Source organism: Ipomoea triloba, chromosome 3 (assembly GCF_003576645.1).
Source record: "Ipomoea triloba cultivar NCNSP0323 chromosome 3, ASM357664v1".
Classification (NCBI taxonomy): domain Eukaryota; kingdom Viridiplantae; phylum Streptophyta; class Magnoliopsida; order Solanales; family Convolvulaceae; genus Ipomoea; species Ipomoea triloba.
Genome location: NC_044918.1, coordinates 2601026 through 2623927, shown reverse-complemented (window position 1 = coordinate 2623927; position 22902 = coordinate 2601026). Strand labels below are relative to the sequence as shown.

General features: G+C 34.7%; 4 protein-coding genes across 6 annotated transcripts in view; 3 read left to right on the top strand and 1 right to left on the bottom strand.

Annotated features, from left to right (window-relative positions):
* Positions 1 to 403: 403 nt before the first annotated feature.
* LOC116012407 (uncharacterized tRNA/rRNA methyltransferase YsgA) lies at positions 404 to 3262 on the top strand. Its single transcript, XM_031251940.1, has 4 exons — positions 404 to 762; positions 1773 to 2070; positions 2566 to 2616; positions 2763 to 3262. Exons 1-4 carry the CDS (start codon positions 440 to 442, stop codon positions 3159 to 3161), a joined length of 1071 nt encoding a protein of 356 aa, XP_031107800.1. The 5' UTR covers positions 404 to 439; the 3' UTR covers positions 3162 to 3262.
* A 1711-nt stretch (positions 3263 to 4973) lies between these two features.
* Positions 4974 to 8948, top strand: LOC116011842 (probable glycosyltransferase At5g03795). The gene is made up of 6 exons (XM_031251259.1): positions 4974 to 5275; positions 5360 to 5692; positions 6230 to 6516; positions 6899 to 7131; positions 8026 to 8183; positions 8533 to 8948. Exons 1-6 carry the CDS (start codon positions 5096 to 5098, stop codon positions 8632 to 8634), a joined length of 1293 nt encoding a protein of 430 aa, XP_031107119.1. The 5' UTR covers positions 4974 to 5095; the 3' UTR covers positions 8635 to 8948.
* Positions 8949 to 9081: 133 nt separating this feature from the next.
* On the bottom strand, positions 9082 to 13914 carry LOC116013741 (KH domain-containing protein HEN4). 2 transcript variants are annotated; one of them, XM_031253649.1, is made up of 8 exons: positions 13092 to 13914; positions 11793 to 12215; positions 11342 to 11620; positions 10638 to 10865; positions 10449 to 10531; positions 9791 to 9899; positions 9425 to 9594; positions 9082 to 9338 (listed from the first exon to the last, which is right to left on the bottom strand). In XM_031253649.1, the coding sequence occupies exons 1-7, from the start codon at positions 13632 to 13634 to the stop codon at positions 9466 to 9468; spliced, it is 1794 nt and encodes a 597-aa protein (XP_031109509.1). In that variant the 5' UTR covers positions 13635 to 13914; the 3' UTR covers positions 9082 to 9338; positions 9425 to 9465. The 2 variants fall into 2 exon arrangements, with proteins under 2 accessions (XP_031109509.1, XP_031109508.1); XM_031253648.1 differs by having other exon boundaries at positions 9085 to 9594.
* Positions 13915 to 21288: 7374 nt separating this feature from the next.
* LOC116013777 (UDP-glycosyltransferase 91A1-like) overlaps positions 21289 to 22902 on the top strand; it is a 1950-nt gene continuing 336 nt past the window's right edge. Inside the window, exon 1 of one of the 2 annotated variants that reach the window (XM_031253706.1) lies at positions 21289 to 22819. In XM_031253706.1, the coding sequence (XP_031109566.1) occupies positions 21321 to 22748 (1428 nt within the window). In that variant the 5' untranslated portion in view covers positions 21289 to 21320 and the 3' untranslated portion in view covers positions 22749 to 22819. Of the gene's footprint in view, positions 22836 to 22902 lie in introns of both variants that reach the window. The other variant, XM_031253705.1, reaches the window with a different exon arrangement.

Below are 22902 nucleotides of genomic sequence, written 5' to 3'. Positions count from 1 at the left end.
TGTAGCTATTATATTACCGGTACAAAATGTTTGTAACTATTCAGGATACACCTTTCAATCCTTGCACTTTGATATAACAATTGTCAAATTATACAATTTATATCATGTACTAGGATCCACCTTGCAATTCTTACACTGGACATATTTAGATTAATCCTGATTTGTACGGAGTCAGCTTAATTAAAGGACAAAGTGCTAATATTTTTTCATACAAGAGAGGATTCAAACTCCTGACATTTTTTAAAGAATAAGAGCGCACAGTTACTCAGGCTAATCAAATTGGTTATATGGAGAGATAATTTAATCCATCAATCAATTATTCAATTATATAAAAAGCAACAAGAAGATGTAAGGAATTTCCTCTAATTTGTTTTATTATATTTAAAAACCATTTCCTCGAAGAAAGAAGTGTAAACAAGAAGAAATTTTGCCTACGAGAATGCAATGCACAGATACGCTATCCATATCCAATATTCGCTTGCCGCTGATCAGAGCCTCCGTTATAGATACCAAACCATCGCATTATCAACTCAAACCCCGAGCTCAATCTTGTAGTTGTACCTCAAATTCTCATGTTAATTCTGCTATTTTCGATGGAGATAATTCTAAGGTGTTACAGAATACTATTGCTTTACCTCATCATGTGACGGCCATCTCAAGCACTTCAAACCCATTTGTGAAGCACTGCCTTAAACTTCGTAGTAGCTCCTCTTATCGCCACTCTCATGGCTTAGTTCTCGTCGTTGGCACTACTCCCATCAGGTATATTTTCTTGGCCAAAATTGAAACTTCACTTTAGCAAATTTGGGATTGAGTTTGATGTTACCCTATTTTGTGTTCTTTGTCAAATGTTTGCACTTTTTGTGTTTCGTGTGAAAGTTTAGGAATTAGTCTCTCAAATTCCTTTTTGCTGCAACTAAAAATGTTGAGAGTTGTTCAATTGTATAGGATAGGGTTATGGTCAATTAATTTTTCAAGCTCGATTTTGTTTCTTTGTTTCTTCCCTAACTGCATTTCTTGTGGAGGAACTTGTATCTTTGTTTTGGTGATATTTTAGTTAAATGAAACTGATTACTATACCAATGCTAGTTTACTCCAGCATAACTCTTCTTGACATAATTTATTGATCAATGATAATCTTCAAGGTGTTTGTAAGAATTCCCCACTGAAAAATGAGATGGAGTGACCTTTGACTCACATGCACTTCTTGAACTGAATCTTAAGGTTCATAATTAGCCTGCTCTCACAGGTAGAAAATGAAGTTGGCCATAATGGAAAATTGGAAATCCACTTTTCATCATAACCTCATATGCAACGTTAAACTTTAGAGCTATCCAATCTCTGATCTTTCTGGAATTCTTGTTTTAAGAGGCAATTTTGACCTCTTTCCTCTTTAAATGTGTAAATTTAATAGTGTGGATTAATTTCATTTGTACTTTCATTTTCTTTAGCAGTGTTGTTATATTCCAATTACCTTTACCTTTATTCTTTCTTCTTCTTTCTTTTTTTTTTTTTTTTCTTTTTTCTTTTAATAGGCATGATTTGTATCAGTTGTTTGTTTCTGCCACATATCATCTACTGTTGATCTTTTATTGATCAAAAGAACTTTGCAGGAATTTGTATTCTTTGACAGTCTGTGTGAACTTGAATGAGAAGTGCTTTCCTTGAAATTTTGAAGCAAACCAAAATTTGAACTTTTAAGACTAACTGAAATGACAATGTTGAAACTATGAGTATTGATGTCTGTTACATCATTATGTGACTTCTACCAGGGAAATATGTAAATTTCAAGAAACAATGGCTGAGACACCTATCAAAATAGAATGCTTGCTTGTACTTGATGATACCCAAATCCCTGAAGAGCTAGATATTCGTTCTGCTCGTGTTGTCCATGTCAGCTCAATAGTGATGAAAAAACTTTCAGGCGTACAATCAATTGATTCTATTCAAATGATTGCTCTATTCAGGATTCCCTCAACTTTTCATAGTGTTGGTGATGACTTTAGAGAGGATGATTGTAGTAGATGGTTCCCATCTGCGAATCGAATTCTAGTTCTTGATGGTATTCAGGTTGTTCTCCTTTCATACTGGAAGTGTTTGGCAATTTTCTTTTCCTGTGAAATAGTTACACAATTCCATTAGTGCGGTCTTGATGCTGGCTGTCATATGGAATGATATTTTCTCCATATAACACACTACAATCACAGATAAACAAGACAGTTATTCTAATAAATCCAAGAACTTGAAATGCTATTGACTTGGTCACTGAAGGCAACGGTAAAGGTCCCCAAATAATCATGTTCACTCTGTTAGTTGTGTCAGTGAAATTAGAATTGAAAACCTAAGGGTTGATATAGGCCTAACTTAAAGAAAGATTGAAAATTGTTTCACATCTCATTACCTAATTTTATCATCAAATTTCCTTTGCCACTTTGCAGAAACCCTTTTATATGTTCTGGAGCACTAAGAATAAGATAGCATCATATATATCCATATATTGTGTTCCAGTATGATCTTTCTAGAATTCCAGATTCAGTTTATATAATCATGGGAATGTTGGTGCAGGATCCAGGTAACCTTGGCACGCTGCTTAGATCAGCATTGGCATTTAGATGGGTAATGAAATTCAACTATTTCCATTTTTCTTGCCTCTTGTTTCTGGTTGATGTCCTTTAAATCTTATATTTCTGCAACAATCTTTGGTTTAGTGTTACTTGAATTAGAAAAACTTAGAAACTGGCACTCCTTCCATTTCTCAACAGAATGGTGCGTTTTTACTTCCTGGCTGCTGTGACCCATTCAACGAGAAAGCACTCCGAGCTAGCCGAGGAGCTTGCTTTCAGCTTCCGTTAGTTTCTGGTGGCTGGACGCAATTGCAAACACTTGGAGAAAGTTTCAAGATGAAGATGTTAGCTGGCCATCCTGCAAACGATGGAAGGTTGAAGCCGGTGAGTCGGCTTTGTCAAGGGTTTGCCGATTCTTTAGCAGATCAGCCATTGTGCCTGGTTTTGGGTAGTGAAGGAGGGGGGCTCTCAGAGAAATCCAGGGAAGTATGTGAGCTTGTTAGTATTCCAATGGCAGGAGAATTCGAGTCTCTTAATGTTTCGGTTGCAGGTGGAATATTGTTGTACATGTTACAACCTGAGAATCATATATTCTAGAATTTTAAGTGAAGAAGCCAATGCGTGTACTGTTTAACTATAATTGGAACATAGTAATATATCTAGTATGTTTATTATATTGCATGTTCATTTCTATTAAAGTTCATCTTCATTAAGGGTGTGTTTGGAAAGCAAGAAAATGACTTCTGAAAAATGAGTCATTTTTCGAAAAATAGTTTCATTTTCCAGTGTTTAACGTAGTAGGCGGATTGGTTTCCGGCGGAAACTTGTCTGCCGGAAGTTCCTGATGTGGTCATTTTAGCCAAAAAATTGTTGAAGTCAAGTCCTGAAAATGACTTCTGAAAAAAAAAAAATCGGAAGTCATTTTTCGAAAAAATTGCCTCATTTTCCTTGATCAACGGAAGTTGTTTTCTATTGATCGCATTTTTCAGGTGCCGCTAAACATACCCTAATTTCAATTTTCAATTAAATAAAGTTTTAATTTTTTAGGACGATGTTGTGGGTCATAGTAGTGTGTTTTATAAAATTGTACATTGTATTTTACTAGATATACATAAGGAAACAATATGATTTACAAAGTAGGAGATGTAATTTTTAAAAAACATATAGAATTATATTTTTTTAAATATATCTTCAAAAAAAAATTAAATATGAAAAATGAGGGTTTTAATATATTAGTTATACATAAATTGTTGATCTATCATTTATAGATTTTATTAATATTAACAATTTAATTTAAATTTTTAATTTATTAAAAGATACATTTATTTAATATATTAAAGTCATTCCCTAATGTTCTGAGATTGAAGTATTTATTTATAGAATAAATAAAAATTATATTTTTTTTCCTAAATTTTAAGATAATTGTAGAATTTGTCTTTACATATTGATCATATTTAATTTTCATTTGGGAAAATAACACTTTTTCCCCCTATGTTATGTGCTTATAACACTTCCCCTGTGTTATTAAAGTGGCAGTTTCCCCCTGAGTTATTTTAAAATTGGTAGTTTTCTCCCTTGTAATGTTAAATTGACATTTTTGCCCTTAAAAATAACTATTACATTTATTTTTATTCTCCAACCAATTATTACTAATATGTATAGAAGATCACAGTTCGATACGAACCTAATCGAACACTGTAGCAATTGAATTTAAATAGTATAGATGATTATGGTTACGATTCAGAACCGAAAAAATAAAATAAAATAATTTTTGAATTTAGACTATTTTTAAATAAGAAATAAAATTATAGAAAATAAATAAATAAGTTTTGATTGGCGGTTCAAAATCGAAATTGGAACCGAACCGTACCGATTTATCAAAATAAGTGTTTGATCATTTTCACTATATATGACTGTGGTTAAGTTCCGATTCACGGTTCAACAATTATTTAATTTTATTTTTTCGGTTCTGAATCATAACCAGAACATCTATACTATTTCGGTATGATTGCTACAGTGTTTCGTTAGGTTCGAATCGAATCGTGATCATCCATACATATAAGTAATAATTTGTTGGAGATGAATAATAAATGAAATAATCATTTTTAAGGGTAACAATGTCAATTTAACATTTCAGGGGTAAAAACTGCCACTTTAATAACACGGGTAAAAAAGTGTTATATGCACATAATATAGGGGGAAAAAGTGTCGTTTTCCCTTTTCATTTTTAAGTTATTAGGGATGAAAAATAAACAAGAAAGAACAAAAATGCAATGCTAATTAACTTAGGTAAAAAAAAGTGCCTTAGAAATTTGGAAAGAAATTAGTTTTTTGTTTTTTTTTTTTTTTTGAAATAGAAAGAAATTAGTTAGATGCGGAATATTTATTAGCTGGGATTTGTTTCAGCGTTCCTTCCAGTTCCAGCTCCGCAAAAGCCAAGCAATCGAGTGAGTTATAGCCAATACACTCGACGACAGGGAAAACAGCCAAAACTTGTATCAAAATCGTCGGAAACCACCTATCCGTCGGCAATGTCGGCGGCGAAAGCCTCGCAGTCACCGACATCTCTCGCCACCGTCTGCACACTCCAAGGCTCTCTCCTCACTCTCGCCGTTCTAACTTTAGTCTCCTTCAGCTACATCTCGCTAAAGTCTCTCCACTCGCCATCTCTCGAATCCTCCACCAATCCTTCTCCCTTTCAACGTCCACTGGTAAAATCTCACTCCATTTCCTGTTGAATTTCTTCACATAAGAGCGAGCAAACACTAATTTCCAAAGGTTCTCGATCTTTTCAGGTGATTAATTCGGCCGTTAATGACACTGAAATTTCGACATCCGTTGAGGAACCAGTAGTATCGTTATCATCTGAGGAGGAATTGTCGGATGTGTATCACTCGCCGGATGTATTCAGATTGAACTATGCTGAAATGGAGAAAAAGTTCAAGGTATATATATATCCGGATGGCGATCCGAATACGTTTTACCAGACGCCGAGGAAGCTGACTGGGAAGTACGCCAGCGAGGGTTATTTTTTCCAGAATATCAGGGAGAGTAAATTTGTTACGGACGATCCAGATCAGGCTCACTTGTTCTTCATTCCAATATCTTGCCATAAGATGAGAGGAAAGGTAAATCTTTTCTGCAGTGTGATTTTCTTTGGATAATCATTGTTTGGAATGCTCAGGATAATTGCATTGTGACTATGATTATTAAGTCTAATGGCTTGTCAGGCATAATGAGTAGTTTATACAAGGTATTTTTTATTCCTGGAATTTAGATTTGTACTTAGAACAAGTGAACATTTTAAGTGCAAATAATTCAGATCTCTCAAATTGGGACAGGACATGGGAAGCATAAGGCAAGATGTCCACCTAGTGAATTCTAACTGAGACTTCATGTATGCGAATTGCTTCTGCAGATACTTGAGTAGGCCAAAAGCCATTTAGAATTTGCCAAGCAAAAAAGCATTTTTCTTGCCCACAGATCACCGTGCTTCTTAAATTCTTAGGTGCATTACAAGTATTCTAGTCTTGAATCTGTAAACGGGATTTTGAATCTAAGAACAGTATTCTTGAGAACTTTTCTATACAAATTCTACTGTTGTAAATATTCTGGTTCACAGTATACTCATCTGAACTTATCCAGCCCAACTTGATCACGTGCAGGGCACATCCTATGAGAACATGACCATAATTGTACAGAACTATGTTGAGAGCTTAATAGCAAAGTACCCATACTGGAATAGAACTCTAGGAGCTGATCACTTTTTTGTTACTTGCCATGATGTTGGTGTGAGGGCTACTGAAGGACTTCCATTTCTCATAAAGAACTCTATTCGTGCTGTGTGCTCTCCAAGCTATGATGTTGGATATATTCCGCACAAAGATGTTGCTCTCCCACAAGTTCTGCAACCATTTGCCCTTCCAGCTGGTGGAAATGATGTGGAGAATAGGTATTGCTGTAAATTTTGAACATATGCTGAAAAAAGAGACCAGAAAGCTCATCTAATTATCTGATACACTTGTTTCACTTTGGATAATTCTTAATATCAATTAAGTTAACCTGATTCATGGAATGTTATGCTAAGAAGAAAGGTCATTGCTTTAGGTTCTGCCTCTTTCTTTCTTCTTCGTAGCATTTTAGTGTATCCTTAAAGGCTTAAATATGAAATTCTTTATAGGAGCCGCCGAGCCCGAATATTCTCCATGTATACACTATACAGGATGTGTTTTTTAAAGAGTCATTTATCTAAAAACATTTCTTTTGAAATAAATAGATATCCATTCAACAGTTTAGCCTTGGGTGAAATTAAGAATAGTCTTCTTCTTTTGCAGGACATCTCTGGGATTTTGGGCAGGCCATAGGAATTCTAAAATCAGGGTCATCTTGGCACGTGTATGGGAGAATGATACAGAACTTGATATCTCTAACAACAGAATAAACAGGGCTACTGGACATCTACTCTATCAAAAGAGATTTTACAGAAATAAGTTCTGCATATGCCCTGGTGGCTCTCAGGTCAATAGTGCACGCATAGCAGATTCCATACACTATGGATGTATTCCCGGTAAGAGGCTGATTTTTATTTTTATTTATTTATTTTTTTTCAGTTGGAACTGGTTATGGGTCAGTTTCTTCTGTTCTCTGTCACCATATGCCAATTGCACAATAAAGTCCATCAGTAATAGTGATTTTAGTTGAAATAAGAGGATGAATGAATGGCAGTTGACTCCACATTTCCTGTATGATGGTCTAGGGAGAGTGTAGGATTGTCTATTTCTAACAATCCAATTATTCCTGTCATTTTATTTATTTATTTATTGGGTTACATACAAGAGAGATGGGGGTTGAACTTGAGACCTCCTAGCTAGAGTCTCAGACCTCCATAGCTCATGATTGCATGAATGTAATGTTAATATTTTTAATTCACATTGTGCTTTCTCTGTTGGGAAAGGCATGTTTGACTGTTCTGAAAGCTTGGTTAGATTTTGTATCCATGCCTTGAAGTTTTACAGTGGGTTCATACTTGTTGGTTATTGTCATTGGGGATTAGTGACCTATGAGTGGGCCTCTATTGGCAGCCCCGGCATGCTATTGGTGCCTTGGTGCATTTGGAAGAAATATCTCCTTACTGCCATTTTATATGCCAAAAAAATGTTGTTTTTGCCTCCTAAAACACCTTTAGATGGTTTTACATGGAAAAGAAATTCAGCTTTCCTGGCTCTGAAATTCTCCTTGTGCTATTTGCTTAATTTAGAGCTCCATCTTAACAGATCAGAGTATATCTAGTGTGATTGCGCTATGAAACTCAAGATAGGTTGACCAATTAAGAATTTTGATTACATTCCTGATTTCCTGTTGCCTATTGGTACTTGGGTTTAGAGAAAAAATTTCTGTTTTAAGTGTATAATCCATATCATGATTGCTTCTAATATCCAAGTTGTTGGGGGCTTTATTGCAGTGATACTCTCTAATTATTATGACTTGCCATTCAATGACATTCTCGATTGGCGTAAATTTGCCGTCATAGTCAGGGAGAAGGATGTATATGAGCTAAAGCAAATTCTCAAGAGCATAACTCAAGAAGAGTTCGTGACTCTGCATTACAATTTAGTCAAGGTAGGTACTACTTTCAGTGTGTTTAGTCTCATAATTTGCCTTGCATGTGCTGGGACTTGGAGTAGGGAATTTATTCCCGTGGGGGAATCCTGTAATGCACAAATATTAGGAACATATATCACTACAATTTTAATAATCATCAATTAAAATTTCTTTTCGTCCCACAAATTTAAGTTTCAATGTGGGCCTATTTGTTTTAGTAGTTTAAATTTGATCTTTGAATGTATGACCATTGGTTTTGACCAAAGATCAAATTGGAACTTCTGAAATATTTAGGACTAAATTGAAAATTTTCTTAAATATTTGGACCAATGACTGACAATTTTCAATTGTTTCTTACTTGCTTCAGATCCAGAAACATTACCAGTGGAATTCACCTCCTGTCAAATATGATGCTTTTCATATGGTCATGTATGAACTGTGGTTGCGCCACCGCGTACTCAAGTATTAACTGCAACTTTTCATCATAAACTTGACTCGCATATACTCAGGAATCAGGAGGTTGCTGGATCAGTTTATAAATTGTATATAACCTCATAACAGTTTCTTCTTTCATCTGCTCTCTATTCTTTATATTTATTCCCCTCCTATAGGTTTTGAATTAGTTCCTTTTTTGACCTGTGAAGAACCAGAGACAAAACTGTTGAGGGCATGATTATCTGTTGTCTGTATGTTTATGAGTTCTTTGTGAACCCAGCAAGTAGCTGCAGTTATATTGTGTTGCTAATTATTTCTTTCAATTACTTTTCCCAGTGGGTTATAGTTTATGGAGTGTAAATGATATGTTCATTATGTTGTCTTGTATACTAGACCTCAAAGCACATTACTATGCAATCGATGATATTATTCACAAACAACAAATAACTCGGTGACAAACATGAGGAGCATTCATCAAATGGGAAACACTGAAAATGAGGGCAGATCTCTGATCTAGCACCATTGAAATATATATATTTTTTTAAAGCGTAAAAAATGTAACATGTCAAACTGAAAATATTGCATACAAACCCAGCATTACCCTATTGCAGAGGACTATGGGAAAAAAAAGGTTAATCTTTCCTAGACGCTACATTCTCCTGCTTGTAATTATAGCTCAAACAAAAGATTTGGTGGAAACTCCGGAGTGTTAAACTGAGGTCACCAAAGGGGTAACATCTGCAAGATGAATTTGCCCCCAAAACAAAGTCTATAGTAAACAAGTGGACGACCAATCCATATTGACACATGACACATATACTTACAGGTGAGAATGCATTATAATGGTTCAATTTATTGGTGATGGTTAAACACGTATGAAGGCTTGAAGAAGACTCCGTGCAATTTGTATTCGTTCAGGTGTCCCCGTTATGATCACCTTTCCATTGTTCTCACCAGGATGTGGATCTTCAAGTGTCACCTTTGTACCCGAGATCTAAGCCATCAAGAGAAACTTATTGGTAACAATCAAGCATTCTTAGTAGTTAAGTTATAGGAACAACAGAACAGTGCACACTAAAAGATTATCTCCGCTTAAACTGAAATTCATTTAGTTTCGTTCTCTCTTCTTCCATTCTATGATATTTTTATTCCATTTAGCAGGGAATGGAATTGGGCTTGTAGTCTTTTACCTCTTTCAATCGATTGAGATTAGTACCGTCTTCACCGTAGATGCTACCAAATTTTTGTCCTGGAACCATGATCTCCACAGTTGTGTCAGCTACTCCATTTGCATCTAACCTGTCATGGAGACTGAAAGAGTCAGAAAGCTGACAAGGAAATTTGTTGCGTGTTCTACACTACTGTTAAGTTTTACTATCTTGAATAAGTTTCACCTGTATAGCCAGGAGAATATGCTATTAAACATTTTAAATATTGGACTTAGACTGCACTTAAGTCCGTTCTCATATTGACATCACGTTTGAATCACAGTACCTCTCACCAAGCAAAAACTAGAAAACATGTCCAAATTTAATTATATTCCAATTTATATATATGTATAGTTATTTTAAATTCAATTTTTTTTCTTCATAAAAAATAACAGTGGATAGTGCTCAGTGGCAATGGTATTGACTAGTTCATACAGATGTAGCAACAAACTTACTGGTACATATTAGTGTAACTAATTTGTTTCATAGAGCATATAGGAAGCTGTTGTTTATTTCCTTTGTAATTTTATTTGGACTCATTTCAGCGTCCCCCCCCCCCCCAACCCATGGCCCACCCACAGAAAAGAAACAGGATAGAGAAAGATGGCAAGCATTAATAAGCCTATGGTGCAATTCGAACCTTCCATGTTCAAGTGCACCACAAGAATTATTCCAGCCTCCTGAACCATCTTTACTTGTCGTGTCATTCACTCTGTCCTTAACCTGCAGATTAAAACCTCCTATTTAAGTCCTTGTAGGGAATATACACTACTTAGAAAGATCGAAGCAGAGACAACTCCACAAAGCCAACTAAAAAGCTGTGTTCTACCTGTTTTTTATGCAGCCATATATGAGGACCACCTGGCTTGGGCACAAGATCTGTTTGGACAGCAGATGAATTTCTCCATATTTCACCGAGGCTGTTTTCAGGCATTGAAGAGAAAGGATAATGCCTATGTGCTACACCCTTAGAGGCCAAACTGAAGAAGAAATTCTCCCTCAGCTTACCAGTAACTTGATAAAGAGCGGTTTTTACATTTAGATACTCTCCAACAATCTGTAGGAAGTTAAAGTTATCTTTCAGCATCTGATAAACTGAAAACTTACCAAGTCATAAGATGGAATACAACAGACTGCTAGCACCTCACCATAAAATAGAACAACATTTTATAAGCCAACAGAAAACTCCAAACACATTAAAGATGTGCATCATCTTAAGTTTCTCATGTCGTCATGATAATACGGAAATTTTAACCTACAAGCAAATCATTTCAAACTCACCCAAACAGACCAATTTCAAGTTACTTAAACTCCTAGCCAATATTTTCCACCACCAGAAAAGAAGAAAAATGCAAAGACAGAAGCTGCACCTCAAGGAACAGTAAATAACTAAATTATTTTCAAACAACAGCTAGAGGTGAACAAATGACTACTAACATATTTAACTCTAAAGTGTAAAGGGTGCATTACCAGAGGCCAGAGCTTTCAAATAATTGTAAAGATGGAGATTAAAGTTGTATCATACACACACACCTGAACTACCCTATCATTCTCTGTAGCACAACTGGGATGGAGGTCCATTTGCAATAGCTGTATTTCAACACCAGAGGTTGAAACTAAAATACCAGAACCAGCATTTCCTTCTTCATCAACAAGGTAATTGAGTTCATCTGACGCAACTAGAATCTTGGCAGTTACAATTTCTCCCATGCCTAGACCTGGTATTAACCCTTGGTCAACACCAACCTCCATGCATCTCTCAAAAACTCGGACAATGGCAATTTGTGCAGATGAGTACAATGGGTCCTTGTTCTGCATAAGATTCCCAACGCCCATGAGAAAAGACAAAAATACATAAGGAGACTGGAGACACACAGTGTGAGAGGAGATATTATTTGATGGTCAACCATCTAACAGTGGCCAGGACAAAAAACAAAGTAACAAATGAATGGGTGACAAAAGCTCAACAAGATATCAATTAAACCTCCAATGAAGATATGGTGGCAACTCGATCTTTTGACCCAGGTACTGGAGATGAAAACTTTATAGAGGCCCCTGTTTCCTTCTCCAAAGCTTTGACAATAATAGCACCACGTCCAATTACACCCCCAGCTGAGCCATTAGAACAAAGTAACCTAAACACTACTTTTTGTCGAGCATTATCTTCATCCAGGCTAAGGACTCTGTCAGCCTCTGCAGACAATGGATGGTCATTGTAAGAATGATCAATAGCATTTCCCTGGAAAGGTGGAACTACGGGTGAAGGATGAGAAGAGAAATCTGCAAAATTTTCATGGAATCCCACTCTCGAATGCAAGCATTGTGGTGTTCTTTCAGTAGTGCAATCTTGAAGTCGTCGAGAAACAGGAACTAGTGCTTTCTTTACAGCTAAAATTCCGCCCATTATCTGCAACAATTTCAAAAATAGTTTCTTTGGTGAAGAGTAAATGAAGGACTCATATATTCCTAATAATGAATAATGAATAATTAAACAGACCAAACCAAACAGACCAAACCATACTCAAAAAAAAAAAAAAAAAAAAAAAAAAAAAAAAACCAGACTCTCCCAGTGAAAGTAAAAGCCCACCCTACTGATCAAGTTATTAGCTAATGGAAAAATTCTGAGCAGGGGAAGTAGTCATTTTTCAGTTAAGGGATTAATGAAAAGCCAAAATGAATAGAAGGAAAGGAAAGTTGCATAAACTTAATAAACATCCATGCATTTTCCTGCCATGTAGTCAGCAATAAAGTTCCAAATCCACAGGATAAACATCTAATGCATATACTTTCTTGCAAAATTAGAAGGGAAGATTTCCATTCCAATTAAGGAATTAATGAATATAATGTTACAACTGGTAGAATTCAATTAAATATTTTTACTCCACAACTTTTAAAATTTGATTATCAAACATTCAGCAATATTCTAAATTCAAGTTTCAGTTGCATCAAGCACCCTTCCTATGAACACATATATCAGTTGCTCACTTGTGAACTAAACTGTCCATTCTTTAGCTAAGTGTCAAAATATGCCACTGACCTGTCTACCTTAAGGAAACTGATGCCACATTGACATTTACATTCTAAAAAGAGAAGTTTCAGAGTTTTGGTTAAACTGCCATAGACATTGAAGTCAATATCAGTCAAAGCAGCTGATGTTCAGTTTGCCGTTAGAAATCGAACACCAATCCTGCATGAATGATGATCAAGAGAATTTTGTAGAAATAGAAAACCAGGAGTTTTGCACTACTACAAGTCAAAACTCATGAAAGTTGAAAGCACCGACCTGAATTAACTCCTCTTCCGAGCCAGCACAAGCTGGATTCTGCTCCTTATTCGAAACCTTTATTTTTGCCCCAGAACTCTTCCTGATAGCATCAACAATTTTTCCCCCTTTACCCATAAGCGCCCCTATTTGATTGGAACATGCAAGCAACCTACAACTGATTGCCCCGACACCTTCGCCTCCATTCCCTTCCACCTGCAAAATCTTCTCATAAACCCTAACCAAACCCTCCTGAGCTTTCGAAACCTGCACCTCCACCTCCTCTGCATCGTGGTCTATCGAGATCGTGTTGTCCACAACGGCATCTCCCGTTATATTGATGACTCGCTCGTGGCAGTTGGGGAGGGGCTCCTCGAACCGGATTTTGCAGCCGGTTTGATTCTCCAGGCTCTTGACGATGCTTCCATTGTTGCCGATGACGCCGCCGGCCGTGCTGATGTGGCAGAGCAGGCGGAAGTTCACCTGCCCCGGCCCCGCCTGCGGCGCCACCGGCGGATCTCCTCCGCGCTTGAAGGAGGCGCGGAGGTTGCTTTGGTAGCTCATTTTACAGTTTCCTTTTCGCCAGTTAGAGAAAGAGAATGAAGCAAGTCCCTATATGTGTGCATATATATCATATATGTATATATAAACAAGAAATCTTAATAAGGAATTGGTTTCTATGAAGGGAGAGGTGGGTTTGGGTGGCGGAGATGCCTTTCGCCGGGAACTGAAGCGCCGGTGAATGTAAATGACGCGACGCGACGCGCTTTGAACGGTTGTTTCATTCTCTGATTTTGGAAGGGAGGAGAGATTGCACAATCTTAAGATTTCCTTGGGAATTGAGCTTAGACTTTATTCCTATGTACTACTTGTACTCACTATGCTCTAAACTACTTCATTTGATTTCTCAATTGACATATTATTACACATATAATAGTTACTTTTGAATAAAATATTTTTTTTTTAATACTACTAACTCTATTAGAATGCATGTATAAAGGGAAGGGTTTGATGCCACTGGACCACAAGGTCCTTGGCGAATAAAATATTAATAATTATAGTAATTAAGAAATTAATTTATACATTATCCTTTTATTAAATTGTCTTTTATATTTGTTGTAATACAGATTTATCTAGTTAATTAAGGAAATTAATGGCACGCATATTACGGAACTAATTAAAGAAAATTAAACATACACATATTACATCCATAATTAAGTGAAATTAAACATACACATATTATTTTATTAAAAATAATATATACTCCTACCATAATTATTCAAATTATATGGACGTCATAATTAGCATAATATTAATTAATAATAATATATACTCCTTGTTTACCATATATATATACATAGTAATCATAATAAATCGACCTTATTTTTATTGAAATTAATAATAAATTTTTCTACTCATATAGAAAATTAAATATACACATATTACGGTGGGTAATTAAAGAAAAATAAACATATACATATTACGTCCATATTATCAACTTGTATTTAACACTTTAATCTTACTATGGTAATTAAAATAGAGATTTTCTTCATTTGATTATAGTAATTTTTTTACTTAAAATAATATCAATTAGTCGTGCTCTTCCTTTTATTATTTTTTAGACTTTTCATAATATAATTTTTAAATAATTAATTTCAACACTAATATATAATTATTATTTTTTGAATAAATGTACACTTTCAAATATTAGAATTGTTTCTAATAATCAAATTCAAAAATGGGATTTAAAGTGTGGATACTTATTGTACTGTTCAAACAATCGAACGTATTGAAAAAATTTTTGAATAGAGTTAAAGAATGAATTAATAATGGATAAATCTAGTGGGAAGTGGGATGTAGCTAGTAATTTATGTTTTTTTTTATCTAAGGGAGAGTCAAATCTAGTGCCTTACAATAGATCAGACATCCTTTTGAGAGAGTTCTGACAAACGACAGAACACTTGAATCCGCCAATAGTGGATCCTCAACACCATATTTTATGAAAAATAAGAAAAAAATAATATTGAAGGATTAAATTATTGCAATCACTACAATTGATAGTAAAATTAGTTCAAATTATTAGTTGAGAACTAAATTAAAAAAAATGGATCAAAGTTAGAATTAACTATGTTTTAAATTACAATATTAATAAAATAATAATAATACCTGATCAATCTAACTAATTATTTTTCTATCATATTTGCTCAAGATATTGATCTCATTAGATGATTAGTTTAATAAAAAGAAAATAGTAAAAGTCCACAATCATGTATACTGGACGACAAATCATTAAAAGGAACTTAATAGACACACCACTTTTCCTTGTGCGCAAGTATATGTTCCCATGTTTCACTCATTATTTATTACAATTTTGTATAACAAAAACCCTTATTATAAATAGAAGATTAGTTAGGGTGTTTTTGGATCTTACTCCTTGCTCTTCCTCCTCCAATGCATATTTCTTAAAAGATTTGAAGTTATATCAATGGCTTCAATAAAGCACCATGTACATTTACACACTAATCACAAAATAATACTCCGTTACATTTATTTCACTCGACACACTGATGAAAAGGTTTATAATTTTTTCTTTAAAATGTTAATTTTGCAAACAATTCTTAAATAAATTAGAAAATGTTTTAAAGGCCAGTGCACCAAATACCAAAAAAAAAAAAAAGTTACTCTGATCCATAATTTTTATTTTATTTTATTTTTTAACTATAAGAAGAATTGCATCAATTTCCATCCCTACAAAACCACATAAATTTTCCTATTATATGATGTGGCTATTTTTTTGTGATTAGTTTTTTTTTTTTTTTTGAAATCTTAACTTATTTAAAATTATTACATATGGAAAAAAAAAAGGAGTGATTTTTGTATAGACATTTAGCATTGTTTATATATGTGTGTGTTTATATAATTTGTTCGTTGAATAGCAACTAAAGAAATTGATTGAAGCAAACATCGTGACCAAAGCACTAACAATGTTTGGTCTTGTATATTGAAGAACATCAATGTTTAATCAACATTTAATAGATATACGTTCAAAACTAATCAATATATAAAAACATATTTCCTTAGGGAAAGGAAGATCAAACAAGAAAAACTTTTTTTTTAAAAAAAGTGGTCATTAAACTAACACTAATAATGTCCTCATGAAAAATAGGTTGGATTCTACTAAGAGCATCTCCACTAAAGATTTTTTGGATTTTTTTTTCACAATTTGAGTATAGAAAATGATTTGGAGGGGGCGAGAAGAAAGGAAAGAGACAAAATTTGCATTGATGCTGATTTTTTGTGGGGTCCATAATGAGGGAAAAATAACTCTCATCCAAAATGGCTCGTAAATATTTTCAATTTTTTTTTCTAACTTCCCCCCCCCCNTTTTTTTTTTCCCCCCCCCCCCCCCCCCCACCCCCCTTCCTCTATTCTCAGTTCCCACTCCTTGCTGGTTTGCAACAAATGAGCAAAAAAAATCCACTCTTAGGGTTGCTTTAAGAGGCTCGTCTCGCTAGTTAGTCATAACTATAATTAAGATTATCAAACTTTTTGGCTATCATATCAGCAGTAGCATTCTTAGATATGCTTGTAAGTCCACCGTAAGGTATTACCATGCTCCCCTAAGTTCATTATCGTGCTTTTCTTATTAAAGTTTTTTTTTAAGCTGTAATAACAAAATCACTTTAAAAAAGCAAAATATTTAGTTAAGCTAAGATGATATTATAATATCTAATATTTATTTGAATAGAAATCACACCATATTGCACGTAAAAATATCAATTATTAAAACTAAAATACCATTGTAGAATATATTTGTAATCCAAAAAAAGATAAAAATAAAAATTAAGTAAGACTTCTTTACTTACAATTAAAGATGCCTAAAGTAAGAGAAAAAATGCAGTCGTATTTTGTAAATATTTTAAACACTTTACGTGTCTATACTAATATGTTATAAACGCCTATTGTTACGCTTATTTTTATTTTTTTATATGAAGACAATTATGCGTCTTTACCTTTATTGTCAAGACTCGTATTGTTACGCGTATTTAAATAATTTAATTTTTAATATGACTATATACTTCTTGACACCTTAGTCAAGAATTGTATAGCCTAAATATAGATAGAATTCTTGAAGAATTATTTTTTAAGTAGTTTTCTCCTTAGCTCTTAGCTTCCTCATTCTCGAAGAAATATTAAGTACTTAGCTTCCTCATTCCTGCTGGTTAGGATACACACTTAGCTTCCTCAGTCTTCCTCCTTCGGATCTCCGGTGAACTTACAGCGAACAATGGCGTTGACAACTTCAAGCTTTGAGCTTCGGATTTGCGACGATCTTCTTCCTTCTTCTAGCTTCGGATCTGCGATGACCTTCTTCCTCCTTCTAGCTTCAGATCTGCGACGACGATCGGAGTTTGAGATATTCCTTGACATGAAATTTAAAATAAAAACTTAAATTAGTTTAGGATCTAGTTACTGAAATTGCATTTGTAGGCAGCTGAAGAGGAAATTAAAGGTTGCGAGAGGATCGGAGTTTGAGAAGGAGAGTCGGAAGCTTCCTCCCAATTCAAGCAGGAATCACAAACTTTTGATTCAAATGTTATCACTCCTGGAACTCCTTTCATGCCCACTTTGTCAATTGCACTCCACTACTACATTCATCTCACTCTCAAGCTAAACTATGATCCTGAAGAATTCAAATCAATGCATCAAATCACTTCCTACCTGTAATAAAAATATTCTAAGCATCTTAACAAGTAAACCTAATCTTAATTTCTAAAGAATTAGATTGGCATTGTCACAGTACAATTGTATAGCTAAAATGAAGAATCAATGGAAGCATTGGAAATAAAAGTAAATTGCAATTGAATGAAATGAACAAACTTAGGTTTAATCAATTGTAGTTGAAATCCTCTAAGAATCCTTAGACCAATGTGTCAGGTCGCTCCAAGAATCCTAGGAAGGATCCTCTCTTTAAACTTTAAAGTACATGTCTGAACAAAGTGTAAAAATCTAGATTCGCCCTAATTAATTCCACCAACAAGTTATTTATACTTTACTAAACTGACACTGGCACCGTAGAAGTACGGTCGTACTTGGCTTGTACATAGACTCCTTTCACGAATCATGCTCTCGTGAGTGCGTAATCCAGGGCGTAAAACTTTTAGCCTGTACTTGTACGTTGGAAGTACACCCGAAGTGAACTAGTAATATACCAAAAAATTGAACTATTCGATTTTTAATCGAACTGACCCGAACGGTTTGGTAAAAATCAAACCGAACCGAATACCGTTTGATGATGATGATGATGATGATGATGATAGCAACAACAACAATAACAATAAAGAAGTAAATCTAAGTCCCTTGATGCTGACCTGCTTTGTCTCTCAGTTCTATTCTATATCTCTCTTAAATTTTTATTTGATTTCTTTATATCTTATTCTTTACTTTGCACTTTTGTTGTTTGCTGCAATTGTTCTTTACCTCACAATTAGTAATACGTTTGAACTTTGAATTGCTATTTTGTTATATAATGTTTAGATTTTGGATATGGATTATGTGATTATGTCGTATAGTTTGTAGTATATGTTTGGAAAATTAGGAAAGGTAAATTTTAGAGATTTTAAACCGAAACGAATTAAATTCGAATCAAAATCGAATCGTTTCAAACAGAACCGAACTCTAATGTTACACCGAATGGTTAATTTTTTTTTTAAACTAAAAAACCGAAATTAAAAAAATTCGAATCAAAGCCCAAAACGCCCACTCCTAAGAGTTCTATTACATGTACTGTACTACATATTTCTACTCCCTCACTTTTACTTTCTGATATAACAAGTAATGATTATTTATTTTCATTATGTAAGTTTTAATAAAAGCATCAATATCAAAATTTTGTAAAATGGTGTAAAAGTTGAGAGTACGAATAATATTTTATTTTTTGCAATATAATTGTACAATGCAAGCAGTACATTGTGTCTCACAAGAATCACGAGACTTCTTGTCGTAAAAAAAGAGATGCAAGAGGTGGTCCATCGCCATTAGATGCAAGACTTCTTACTTTCTTAGCTAGCCATTCGCCAGGACCGGTGCTTAAATGCAATGATTGGTTTTTAAAATTAAAATAATTGATTGATGTGGGTAAAGTTAAATTGTTTTCTTCTCCCAAAAAGATCCTGCAAATAGTTGAAACTTGAAAGACGTGGTAGGTAATGGGTACGCAGGCAAGGGCAAATTATTCGGTGGAGTTGGGTATATCTTGTAAAATAGATTCGAGTTTAAAATACACAATTTACTTATTAAATATTTAAAATTTACTTTTTAAAAATTCACAAAGGTAAATTGTGTAGGTAAATTATAAACATTTGAAATTTAATTGTGTATTTTGAATTCAAATTTATCTTGCAAGGTGGACTCTGGTCTGGACAATTAAACGTGTCCACTGCCGCAAAGGTTATTTGGGCTACGGAACATTATATAATTATTTTTCATCTTAGTTGGTACTGTTCTTTCAATTGTCTTAAATAGCAACAAAGTTTTTACTCCAAATTTAAAAGATATTCATTTTTACCTTGAAAATTGGTGGATTAAGTAGGTAGACACACAAATTTTTGACAATATTAAATATGCTAGCAATATTGTGTCACATCTTAATTGAACTATTTGAGCTTGCACATCAATTAATTGAGTTAATATGAGCTATATTATTTGCCTAATTAATTCAATTATTTGAGAAATATTTAGTTAAATTAGCTATTTTAATTTAAAATATTATAGTTGTAATATATGATAATAAACATGGACATTATAGTGGTATAATTCATTTTGAATAATGATAAATACTAAAGAGTTTGAGATGTAGTGGGAGTCTCATGTTCTCACCTCTATAAATAGAGGATTCATTTCATTTCACAAATCACACCTTGAAGCTTTGCAGAAGTTCTCGTGGCATTTACCATTGAAGAGTAGAGTAGACTTTCTACTAAAGATCAATAATGAATTTGAATCAATGAAGAACAAGCTAGTTGGCCCTATATGTGTGTGTATATATTCAATTTCCGAGTTTACAAAGTAAACTATGGGAAGTATCTCAACTGCCTACAAAGTCCCCAAATGAGATTAGTGGATGAGGTAAAGCATGTGATGTAAGTCAATTGACTTACATGTAACAAAGTAAATTTATAAACTTATTTTAAATTGGTTGACCAATTAAATTGTGTCCTAGGGCGTATACAATAGTTATTATAACTCAATAAGTTAGATGCCTTTTTATTATATGAATTTATTTCAAAAGCAATTGGGAATGCCATTAACAACAATGTTAACATGGGACAACTAGATCGAGGAGTGATTGGGGAGCAACTGTTTTAATTAGATCACCCATTAGATGATTTGAAGAATCTTCTTCTTTTGAATGTTTTTTTTTTGAAACACCTTCTTTTGAATGTTATTAGCAATAAATGACATCTTTTACCTCTCAAAACTAAAACTTTGACATTTTCTCTTCTCCTATATCTTTATTCATCCTCTTCCCCAAGGTATCATATTCCTATTACTTTAATTCAAATAAAAATCATATAATTTTATTCCTTATAAAAGTTTAGTGTTATATTTTTTTTTAAAAAAAAATATTATTTGGTGTATAAAGGATATTTGAGATGCTAGATCTTGATTACACTAATAATCTTCAGTTTTCACAAAAAAAAAAAAAAATACTAATAATCTTCGTAGAATATGCACGTATAAATAGTCCCTAAAAGGAGCGTTTAGGGTTTGATCTTCAGTTTTATCAAGGTAATAGAGTATTTGGTTCAAAAAAGAAAAAAGAAAAAAAAAAGAAAAAAAAGAAGAAAGTAATAGAGTATTCTTTAGCTTATCGCTCTTCTTTGCATCTTTTCTTGCTATTTGAGTGGTTGTGTTTATATGCCTTCTACTGCTTTAATTGCAAAATCAACATTATTGGCCTCATTTGTATGAATCTCTAAATCCGTGTGCATCATGCATGTGCAGTGAATCTTGTATTGGTGATTTGTTTTGTATTTATTAATGATATGATATATATAGTTTCTCTTGGTTGATTAAAAAAAGCATAAGGGACAAACTGATTAGAATCTTAATAAAAGGGTTAAATTAAACAAAGTTATATATAGTAAGGACCTGACCCTATTAGCATAGTAAGGTTCTACTGTTATATATATGGGCATGCCAGATCAAATTAAAACGCAGAAATTTGAGAGGGAGAGAGGTTGAGCCATGGCGGATCACGAGGGTAGCAATAAGCTTCACATTATGATGTTCCCATGGCTGGCCTTTGGCCACATGATTCCATATTTAGAGCTCTCCAAGCATATCGCTTCGAGAGGTCACAAAGTCTCTTTTGTTTCTACTCCCAGAAATATCAATCGCCTCCCCAAACTCCCCCCAAATCTCGCTTCCTTTATCCACTTCGTCAAGCTCCCTTTGCCGGCCCACCAAAACTTGCCGGAAAATGCAGAGGCGACGATTGATTTGCCGTACGATAAAGTGAAATACCTTAAGCTAGCTCGTGATAGTCTTCAGGAAACCATGGCTAAGCTTCTTGAAGAGTCTTCCCCGGATTGGATTTTACACGATTTTGATTCTTACTGGGTGGGTTCTGTTGCGTCAAAGCTCGGCGTTTCCACGGCGTTTTTTAGTATTTTTACTCCCCCGACGTTGGCTTTCTTCGGCCGATTGGTTGATTTTGCGGAGATGACGAAACCGGAAGATTTCATCGTTCCGCCGAAGTGGGTCCCGTTTAAAACAACCGTCGCATTCCGGCTTTTCGAGATTTTACGCATCTTCGACGCCGTGACGGAGGAGGACGATAACGTTTCGGATATTTTCCGGTTGATTTCGAGCATAGAACGGAGTGATATTGTGGCCGTGCGGGGCTGCTCGGAGTTCGATTCCGAATGGTTAAAAGTCCTGGAGAATATTCACCGGAAACCGTTTTTCCCGGTCGGGCAGCTCCCCACGACGGCTTACGACGAACCCACAGATAATGCATGGAAAGATATTAAAGCGTGGCTTGACAAACAAGCAACCGGAAGAGTAATCTACGTGGCATTCGGGAGCGAGGCGAAACCGAGTCAAACTGAACTCACCGAGATCGCACTCGGATTAGAGCTCTCCGGGTTCCCCTTCTTCTGGGTTCTAAGAACCCGACGCGGAGAATCCGACCCAGACCCGATCCACCTCCCAGAAGGCTTTGAAAACCGCACGAAAGGGCGCGGAATTGTGTGCACGAGTTGGGCACCGCAACTCAACATACTGAGTCACGACTCAGTGGGCGGGTTCTTGACTCACTCCGGTTGGAGCTCAGTCGTCGAGGCAATTCAGTTCGAGAAGCCCTTAGTTCTGCTGACCTTCTTGGCAGACCAGGGGCTAAACGCTAGGGTTCTTGAGGAGAAAAAAATGGGCTACTCTGTGCCGCGAGACGAACGAGACGGGCGATTCACGAGCGAGTCAGTGGCCGAGTCATTGAGGTTAGTGGTGGTCGAAAAAGAAGGGAATATTTACAGACAAAAAATCAAAGAAATGAAAGGATTGTTCTGTGACCAGACCAAACAAGATGGTTATGTGGACAATTTATTACATTATCTTCATTGCCATAGAAAAAGCATAAAATATGGCACCCAAAGAATCTCCATGGATGGCTAGCTGCATTAGTGATCCAATTCTCTGCAAATCGTAATTCGTAAGCCATTAATCTTTGACAAAATAAAATGGACATATATATATATATATATATATATATATATATATATATATATATATATATATATATATATATATATATATATATATATATATA